The sequence below is a fragment of the Suricata suricatta genome, chromosome 14, assembly GCF_006229205.1.
Source record: "Suricata suricatta isolate VVHF042 chromosome 14, meerkat_22Aug2017_6uvM2_HiC, whole genome shotgun sequence".
Classification (NCBI taxonomy): domain Eukaryota; kingdom Metazoa; phylum Chordata; class Mammalia; order Carnivora; family Herpestidae; genus Suricata; species Suricata suricatta.
This window is the reverse complement of record NC_043713.1, coordinates 80,973,692-80,983,946: the sequence shown is the minus strand read 5'-3', so window position 1 is coordinate 80,983,946 and position 10,255 is coordinate 80,973,692. Positions and strand designations below refer to the sequence as shown.

General features: G+C 56.8%; 1 protein-coding gene across 1 annotated transcript in view; it reads left to right on the top strand.

Moving 5' to 3' along the window:
- Window positions 1-6: 6 nt before the first annotated feature.
- Window positions 7-10,255, top strand: part of SH2B3 (SH2B adaptor protein 3) — a 37,900-nt gene continuing 27,651 nt past the window's right edge. The window contains exons 1-2 of the mRNA XM_029921625.1: window positions 7-231; window positions 9,933-10,247. Coding sequence (XP_029777485.1) covers window positions 9,960-10,247 — 288 coding nt within the window. The 5' untranslated portion in view covers window positions 7-231; window positions 9,933-9,959. The remainder of the gene's footprint in view (window positions 232-9,932; window positions 10,248-10,255) is intronic.

Here is a 10,255-nt window from a genome sequence, read left to right as displayed (position 1 = left end):
GGCGCATCCTCCCGCAACTGTCAAGCGCTGGCGGCGGAAATGATGAGGCGCTGGCCATTTTCCGAGCCCGGGTTTCCTGCCTGAGCCCCGCTCGAGCGAGCCTCGAGCCAGGAGCCGGCGCGCGGGAGAGAACGCGCCCGGGGCGGGGGCCCGCCCGCCCCCTCGGGATTTCGGGGGGCCGGGGGCGCGCGACGCCATGGGCCGGCCGGGCCCGGACCCCCTCTCTCTCAGGTAAGCCTGCCTTTCCCGGCGCTCCCTCTTCTGGTGCTGGGAGGGCTTTAATGGGGGAAGAGGAGGCCCCCTGTCCGGTTCTGGCCGGTGTCTGCGCACTCCCACAACAGCCTGAAATACTGCCCTGCCTCTAACCCGGATGGGGTGTTCAGGGGTGACCCTTCCCCAGCTCCTGCGACACTCTCCCCGCCGACACCCCCACCCACACACGTGTTGGGGATGGAATAGGGGAGGCAGTGGGGAAGGCGCTGAGAGGATATGGTTAATACCCCCAGTCTACCTCCTCTTAAAGTAGCCCGGTCAGTCGAGAGCAGCCGTCCCCCTCAACTTGTGCCTGTTGAGGAGGGGTCTAGGGTCAAGTGCTTGGACCTTAAAAGTGAAAGTAGTCAACTGAGGCTACAGAGCCACCTGCCCCTCCCCACTCTCCCAACCCAGGCCTTGTGGCTAGGAGGGTATCTCTGGATTCTAGAATCCCTTCTTCACAGTCCCCACGTCTCAGGGGTGGGTCAGGCCAGGTGCCCCCAAGCCTGGAGTTTCACAGGGTTGGGAGTCTCACAGCTCAGGACGCTTTGAGCTGGTTCCCTTACACCCCAGACCTGGAGCTCAGGTGAATCCTCCCATCCAAAAAAAAAAAAAAAAAAAAAAGCGATGGGGAGGGGGCATGGTCTTATAGGTCAGTGTGGCTGAGAGGGTAATTTCAGAGGCCTTTAATGGCTGGTGCAGAAATCCCCTCCTTCCCTCCCTCTGACCATGGGGGCTTTTGGGATGATGGGGACTGCATTTGAGGAACTGGGGAGGGGGGCCTGCCTGCCTGTCCTGCTACTTTTTTTTTCTTCTTCTTCTTTAATTTCCTCATTCTCCTGTTTCTCTTCCCCATTCCCTGCCATGATGATGTAGGTGAGGAGGTCACTGCCTGCAGCTGGAGGCCTCCAGGGAGGGGCCTGGCCAGGCCCGACTGAGTGGGAGGAAGTGAAATTGGGCTGCGGGTGGGGGCTTCGGAGCAGAGGGCCTGGCAAGATGATGTCTGTAGGGCCAAGGTCCAGCTTTGGGAGCAGGAGGGGCTGAGAGCTGACCCACACCCCCCTGGGCTGGGAGATGAGCATCCCCTGATGCCCACCAGCTGCCAGGTCAGCTGGGGCAGTCTGCCCATCTTGCCTCCCTGTTTACAGTCCAGCTGTAGGGCCCCTGCCAGGTGCCGGGCACACAGGTCTCGAGGGCCGAGGGTGCAAGTCCTGTCTGGATTTCCCATCACTGACCTGGCTGCCAGAGCGGAAACAGCTCCGGAGGCTCCCTGGGACCTGCGGGGGCTGGAGACCCAGCCCAAATGGGGAGAGAGCAGGCAGAGGCCGCCTGGGCGGGCTGGGGTCAGCAGATGAGAGGCCAGGGCCCGCATGGGAAGTTGGAAGGGTTTTTAATACACTTCTTCTGAGCCTTTTCCCACAACCCTCCTCTGGGAGGGAAAATCCTTCTGAGCCAAGGGGTGAGCATTCCTAGAACTTCTGTGGTCCCTGTGGGCCACAGAGGCAGCCAGCTGGGAAGGGGCCAGACTGAAGTACCAGCTGCTGGGGGCCGAGGATCTTCAGGGCCTCAGCAGTGGAAGAGAAAGGTCCTAGAGGCTTAGCATCCATTCTCCTACTGCTTCCAGTCTAGCCCAGGGCAGCAAGTGACACCTGTGAGCCTCAGTTCCCCCCTATGTGAAATGGGATAATAACAGGTTTGTGGTGGGGATTTAATGAGCCAGTGTGTGAAAAGCACCTGCTATCTGGCAGAGAAGGGGTTCAATTACAGGTGGTGGTGGTGATTTTTCATCATTATCATCATCAGCGTTGTTGTTACCGGCCGTGGGATGTCTGTTCACCAGCGTCCCTTGAGGTCTGCCAGCATGTGCAGCTCTGGGGCTTCCTGAGTCTTTGCAAGAAGAATCTGAAGACACAGGCGAGGATGAGGGGATAGTGATTCTTGGCTATGAGGTCTTGCTTCACCGCCCCAGCCTCAGTTTCCTCATCTATCAAGTGGGTGTGATAATAGTACCTCGTACTTAGGGGTCATTGGAAACAGATGTGAGAGAATTCACAAAGTGTTTAGAACATTTTGATCAGGCGTCGTAGTAGTAAGAATGATGAGACTTGTTTGTTGTGGGTGTTAGCTCTGATTGTTTTCCTTCCTGATCCTCCCAACCCCCATTCCTGTGAAGCCCAGGCTTGATGCTTCTCTGATGGGTGGGACTTTCTAATACAAATCAGAATCTGTGGGACCACTCCAGATCTAGTGGAAGCCCTGCACAGTTCAGCCTTTGGGTGCCCTTGGATATCTTGGTCCAGCAGTGCCACCCAGGACACCCTCCACCTCCTGGATGGAGCCTCCCCAAGGGCAGAGGGGGCCAGGGACAGAGGCACTTGGAGGGACCCCCCCAGTCCCAGGGCAGCACACTTTGGCAGCGGTGGTGGGGGGTGTGGGGGGAGAGGCACATAAGGCTCTCCGTGCTGGGCCTCACCTGATGATAATGGGTGATGATATTAACATTGTTAAATGAGAGGCCTCTCCTGTTAGATCCCTACCTCTCCCTGGTAGCAGCATGGGCTTTGGAGCCAAGTCTGGGATCTGCTAGCTTCTAGCTATGAGGCCTAGGGCACATTACCTGACCTCTCTGGGCCTCATCTGCCCAATGGGGACCAGGAATCCCAGCCTCTCCAGGGTAAGCTAACATGTGGAGTGTAGGAGCCTGGCATAGTGTAGGGACTTGAACTGTGTTGGTTGTAATTGCCTCTGGCTGTGTGCCCCTGGGCTTGTCCCTTAACCTCTCTGAACTCCAATATCCTCTGTGACCCGGGAGGACTAATGACTGCACAGTAGAATTGTGTTGATAAGTGGCGCACATCATGCCTGGCATGCAGTCAGTGCTCAATAAATGTGAGCTACTGCAATGAGTGCCCCGAGGGGGCTCGCACTTCATTGCCAGGTTTCCTGAGAAAATGGTCCGCAGGGGCTCCCCGGGTGGGTGTTCAGCATCTTCCACCGGGCCGGTCCGGAAGCAGCTTCCATATGGCAGATGCGAGAAGGCTGCCGTCAAGTCCAGAGGTGTAATACAAATTTCTCGTTTCCAGCCTGACCCTGTTCCCAGCTGCCCGCCCTCCCTGAGGAAACTGAGGCGGGCAGGCTGCCCAGGGGAAGTGACTCAGCTGGGGTCACTCGCTGAGTCAGGCCTAATTGGACCCAGGAGCCCTGCACCCCAGCTCCCTGGCGTCCGGGGGCCTGTGGTCCCTTGGAAACTGGGCAGGTCCAAAGCTGGACACCCTGACCCCCCCGGGCAACTGGCATTCCAGTCAGGGCGCCAGGGTCCCACCCATCACCACGGGGCCTCTCGGCCTGGTACCCTTTCCCCTCTGCAGGGGCAAGGGGCACCTCCCCAGGAGAGCAAGTCCTCCTGGTGTCCCCCGGCCCCGCCCCGACCGGAAACCCAGCAGCTGAGCAGATGGCTGGAAGATTCTTCCTCCCACGCCACCCTGTCAGGGGTCGGCAAGGGGGGCCGGCTGCAGGCTTCCTCGGAGCCAGGCCCGGAGCCCCTGGGGGCCTGCCCGGATGTGGGCCCCCACCCCGGTTGGCTAGCGGGGGTGTGGGTGGGGGGGAGGCTGCCACTGCCCCATGTGTCTCCAGTGAGGCCTGGGAGAGAGGAAGTCTATGCCCTGCTCACCGGGAGCTGACTCACAGGGTGCCTCTGACGAGGTGCTAGCCTTGGGGGGCTGGGGGACTGGAGACCTGACTGGGGGGAGGTGGTCACAGAAGAGGGCCTTTGGCAGAAATCTCCCCTCTGAGAGCTGGCCCTCTGGTGCCCTCTCGGATCCGGAGAAGGTGAGGAGCTCGGGCAGGGGTCCCCTCCTGATTCTGCGAAGCAGCCCCGCTGCGGGTGTGGGGCTCTCACCCTTGTCTCCTCGGCTCAGGGGCAGCTCAAGGAAGTTCCGTGCTGGATGGGAGGGGTGGGGCTGAGGAGTCCTGCCCCTTCTTGGGTGGATAGTCCCTGGTTTTCTCCTGTAGCCTAGCTGTGTGTGTGTATGTGTTGGGTGGGGGGCAGGGTGTCCGGCCTGGCATGGGGACAGAGGAAGCCAGAGGACATTTCCTGTTCTGGCATACTGTGCCAACCTGATAAATGTCCCTGGGCACTAGGTGACTAGGGGGATGCATCAGGGTTCCACTGACTGCCTGATGATCTAGGCCAGAACCCACCTCAGCCAGGTGGACCTCAGAACCTTCACTCTGTACTTCCCAGGAGCTTCTCCACAGTCTAGACAGCCTGAATGGTGTGAAAGGGCAGTGGGCTGACTGCTAGGCTGTGTGTGTTGGAATCCCCCCCACCTCTCTGGGCTTCCTTGAGCAGGGGGTCCGGCCAGCAGGAAAAGTTGGTGCTGTAGGTGGGGGAGACAGAACTGCTTACTGTGGCCTGTAGTCAACCTGGAGTCCTCCCTGGAGGAGGTGTCTCCCTCTGAAGGTGTGAGACTTCCTACCCAAACAGCTGTGAGCTGGGGAAGGGGGGAAGCTCTGGACTGGCTCATTTTAACTTCACTTACCACAGTCTAAACTATCCACCCCCAGGCTTGGCAGGTGGAATTCCCACAGGTGGATAAAGGCTTTCTCCGCACCTGGGCCTGATAATTAAACGGAAAATGTTAGCTTCCCCAGATTACATTATTATCCAGGATGATTGGCTAGAGTGGGAGCTGACAAGCCTCAGTCTCTGGGGTCATGGCTCAGAGTGGGCCCCACAGCTCAGATTCCCTGCTTAGAGCCAGGATTCCCAGCTGCTCAGCGCCTCAGTTCTCACTGACTTGGTAGAGGCTCGGGGGTCCCTTAGGATGGATAAGTTTGAACGGGGGACACCAAGCTCAGGCTAAGGCTTTCACCAGGTTGCCCTTAGCAGGCACTCTGGTGGACGCAGTTTTCCGGAACTCGGGGTCCTGAGAGGCAGATCCGCCCCACCCCCCACACCACTCGGCGCCCTAGTCTGGGCGTGGAGACAGCCATGTCTGTGTTTGCTGTGGGGACTTGGGGGCAAAGGGGTGCCAGGATTCAACCTTCCTGCTTCCACTTAACATCCTCCTTGTCCCTTACCCCGCTGTGGGTTTTAGGAAATCCTGGAGCCCCACTTCCACACACAGAGCGGGAACTCCCTGCCCCAGAAGCCCAGGCTGATCCAGTGGGAGGGACTCTGCCAATTCGCAGGCCCCTCTGTGTGGAATCTATTCATCCCTCTGGCCACCCAGGCTTCCAGATGCTCTGGTAGGTGTGTGGGGGTGGGGGGATAAAAATTCCCCAAAGACCCCCCCGTTCATATCCTCCAGCCTAAGCCTGGAGTTTCCTAGGAACACTCAGGAGATTAAAAAATGCTTTCTGCTGAGAGCTTTTCAGAAGGCCCTGATCCCACAGTTGGTGTGAGATGATCAATTGCTTAGCACATAGTAAATGTTCAATAAATGGCTACCACCTGGGCTGAGGCCCAAGGAGGGGACCACCTTCCTGTGGCCTGGCTGCCTGCCCAACCAGGAAACCTCCCAGGCACGCCCCCTCCCAGACGTGGGCCACAGCTGAGTGCTCACCGCTCTGACTGGTGATTTCCTGCCCGGAGCTCCCGCCTGGAGCCGCCTCTCCCCTGAGAAGGCCTTTTGTTCGGCTCCCCTCCCGTGACGCTCCCTGCTGGCCCAGCCCCCAAGCCAGGCTCCCCCTGTGGCTTCCTGGGCTGCGGGCCTGACCCCCTCTGATGCTGCTCCTCTCTGTGGACAGTAACATAGCAGCAGCTGCTTGTTGGCCGAGCCCCATGCCCAGCGCCCCACAGACGTCAGTTCTCAGGGTGCTTCTAGTAAATGCCAGGAGCTGAACACTGCCCCACTTTACAGATGAGGACACGGGCCCAGAGAGGCAAGCCCCCTTTTCTGCATCACACAGCAAAGAAGTGGCAGAGGCAGGATGGGAACCGGGGTGTGGCCGGTAGCTCCACCAGGAGAGGTCACTGGATGTGGGAGGTGTCTTGGTGTGTTTCTCAGAGACCCCCAGCCCTTTGTCCGTCCATGCGGGTCAGGAGCATGACTCAGGGGGCGTGACTATCAAAAGGCAGCCCTCCTCAATCCCAGAAGTTCATTCATTCATACAAGATTTCTGGAGCGTCCTCTGTGACCAGGCCTTGGGGGTGAGCAGGAAGGAGGTGGCCTCCAGGGGCCAACAGCCCAGGCTGTGGGTGCAGGACAGTGAGCAGTGCCGCTTGCTAGCAGAGCCAGCTGGGTTCTGATCCCAGCTCTGCGCCTCACAGGCTGTGTGACCCTTGGCAAGTGATTCATTCCCTGGCCTTGGCTTTTTTACCTATCAAATGGACATATCGGGGGGACTCCCCCCTACCCTCCAGTGGGGATTAAACCGGTGGCCCTATTTACAAAGTGTTTAGCACAGAGCAGGGCATGTAGAAAGCCAGACATAGTGTCATTTATCATTTGTATTTTTACGTTTTTATTGCTAAAATTGAGATGAGTGACATTCGTGTCTGGTGTACAGCATAATAACTAGACTTACTGGGATAATTTTGCAGTGTATAAAAACATAGAATCATTGGTTTTAAGCTATTACCCTGAGGCTGTTTTCCTGACCACCTGGCGAGGTTGGGACCTGAGAGGAGCTAATGCCTCCTGACTCCAGCAGGAGCTGAACAAGAACTTTACATTGCTTCCTCTGGATCACTCATTCTTTTTTTGTTGTTGTTTATTTTGAGAGAGAGCATGCGTGTGTACAGGAAGGGCAGAGAGAGAGGGAGACCGAGAATCCGAAGCAGGCTCCACATTTTCAGCACAAAGCCTGACCTGGGGCTCAAACCCATGAACTATGAGATCAGGACCTGAGCCACCCAGGCATCCCTGGATCTCACTCATTCATTCGATAAACAGTCACTGGGAAATGAGCTTCCCCTGGTGTGCATTCAGGCATGGATCAGGCATTTTGGGGGTGATTTCTGTGGGAATTTCTAATAATTGCCAGCGATGGGACCTCTCTCTGCCCTAGTTTCTCTATCTGTAAAATGGGAGCAATTATAGGCCCTACTTCCTAGGGCTGTCCTGAAGCTCAGGAGACTTAATGCTTTAGAAAAATGCCTGATGTCCAGCAGGTGCTTGGCATGCATCATATTTCTGACAGGGGAGCTGTAGAGGAGGTGTGTGAGGAGGGCTGCCTGCCATCCCCCCGGGCCGCGAGGGAGCGTGGAGCAGGCACGCTGTTCCAAGAAGCCTCCTGTCAGAGTCTGGCTCTGCACTTGGCACCGGGATGCCAGGGCGCACAGGAGGTGGGGCGGCCTAGTGAGTGGTGGTCGTTGGTGAGTGCTGGCCACCATGCATCTGCCAGAGGAGCCAGAGGTCGCAAATTCAGCTGACCTATTGTATTCATGCATCCGTTCATTCGACAGGCATGTATTAAGCTCCTGCTGCATACTAGGAACTGGGACCAGAGCAGGGAGCCGATTGTGAAGCTCACAGTCTGGTGGGGAGATTGCCACTAATTGTATAATCAGAGTTATCAAGTGATAGCATGTGACCAGTGTGCCGGCGGACAAGTTCAGGACTTGACTCGTGGGCTCCGGGAAGCTGGTTTTTGTGTGAAGCTGAAAGCAGGCAGTTTCCCAGAGGCAGCGGGCACCAATGGGAGAAGATCTTACAGGGTCTCACGGGTGGGCAGGAGCGTGGGTCTGGGATCCGCGAGCTCTGTGGGCCCCCTGACCTGGGAGGATAGTGCTTGCCTCACCTGTGTGGAGGCGTGGGTCAACTAAGGACAAATCACACACACCTGCAGGTAACCACCACCCGCCCTTCAGCTACAGGGTGGTTTTGTTTTGTTTTGTGTTTTGGCAGAGTGTGGTGATCAGGGGCACACACGGCTCCTCTCCCTTCTGCCTGGCGGCTTTTACTGACTACTCTGTGCAAAGTGCTTACTGTACGTAGGTTTCAAGGATCTTGCCATATACAAAAATGTTGACTCAGTGCAGAGCACCCTTCCCACTGACACCGTCTGGGGTGTCCTGCCGCACTTAGCTGCAGGGTCACTGTGATGGCCTGGAGATGGCAGGGGCAGCCTTCATTGTTTTTGCAGCTGCCCAGCAGGTCTGTCCCACCCTGACCCTGCACAGAGTCACAAGTAGAAGGTGCCTGTGCACTGGTGTGTGGAAGAAAGATCCTCAATTTCCAGGTTCAGGTCTCCACCTTGAGTGTCTCTCAAGGACTCCTTATAACCATTTAGTGAGGTGGATACCATGGCGCTCCTCATTTGACAAATTAGGAAACTGGGTGGGGTTCAGAGAGGTCCAGTCATGTGTCGGAGGTCACACAGCCTATATACATGTGTGTGGTGAAGCCCCAGGAGAGCAGGGATTTCTGTCCAGTTCACTGCTGTATCCCTCAAGGCCTAGCATGGTGTCTGGCACGGAGTAGGCCCTTAGTAATAGGTTTTTTTTTGGGGGGGGGGGGGAAGCAGCCATGATTATGTGGTCCCCAGCCAGGGCCCAGGCCCAGCCAGCCAGGCCTAGTTGGAAGGACGGTACTGCTGGTAATTAGAGTGGTCTGGGGTTCAGCACCTCGGACAGCAGAGGGCGGGGGGCTTCTGCCATTTTGACTGTGTGGTGCCAAAGAAGGAGCCACGGGGTGGGGAGGAGGACGTAGCCCCAGCTGGGATGGGTAGGCAGGGGTCTGCCTGGCCTGACAGACCCCCATCAGAGCAGGAGACACCTTCACACTCCTTTGTGAGTCTTGTTAATTGATTCCTTTTCATTCATTGTTTTTATTTTTATTGACACCAATGTTACACTCTCATTGTAAAATTTAAATAATAACAGCCAGCCCTTAGTAGGCTTTTCCTAAGTCCTAAGGTCATTACACTTATTAACTCAAGCCTTGTGACCCTCCTATGAGGCAGGTGCAATTATGGTCCTCATCTGTAAGGGGAACTAAGGCAGAGAGAAATCAATAACTCTCCCAAAGTCCTATAGTAAGTGTGGTGCTGGCATCTGACACAGGCTCTGTGTTCTTAACCATATTTTCTAAAGACAAGTAGCAGCAGTATTCCTTGGTTACTTTTTCCCCTTCTACCCCAATTCTACAGGTTTCTCTGGCAAACACTGTTTCTGGGGGATTTCCTCCAGCCATACCTTTCTTGCCCTTCACTTAAACACTTTTATGGATGCATAAAAGTTGGCAATTTGGTTTTGTGTGTGTTCCTGTAAACTGGATCACAGAGTCTGCATTGTTCCGTGGGGTGGTGGCATAGACCTCCCTCTACGTTTTCCACTACTGCAGAATATTCAAGTTGAGATGTAGCCGTTTGCTTTACCAGCCTCTGACTGATGGGCATTTAAGTTGTATCTACCTTTTCCCTATTATATACATGGGGGCAGAAAACATCTAGTAGGGCGCTGCCCTGTATGTGCCTCTCTGCGCACGTGAGCAAGCGTTCTCTTGAATACTTGAAACTGAAGTCCTTGGGTCTGAAACCGATCCTGCCAAACAGCCCTCCAAAGGCTTTGTCTGTTAACGGCACCGGCAACATTGTAGGCGCATTTCGACGCATCTTCACCAGCACCGGGGATTAATGGTCATTTTCAATGTTTGATGTGCCTGCTGAATAACCGGTCTCGCGGTGCCAGCGCCTGCTCACTCCATTGTTGCCCACCCCACCGTGTCTTTCAGCCTGGCTGCCCCACCTCGGTCTCCGCCATGAACGGGCCCACCGTGCAGCCTTCCTCGGCCTCCTCCACATCCTCCCCCTCGTCGGCCGCGGCGGCGTCGTCGACGTCCCCGAGGGGCTGGAGCGAGTTCTGCGAGCTGCACGCCGTGGCCACGGCCCGGGAGCTGGCCCGGCAGTACTGGCTCTTCGCCCGCGAGCACCCGCATCACGCGCCTCTGCGCGCCGAGCTCGTGTCGCTGCAGTTCACCGACCTCTTCCAGCGCTACTTCTGCCGCGAGGTGCGCGACGGCTGGGCTCCCGGGCCGCCGGGGTCCCGGGCCGCGCC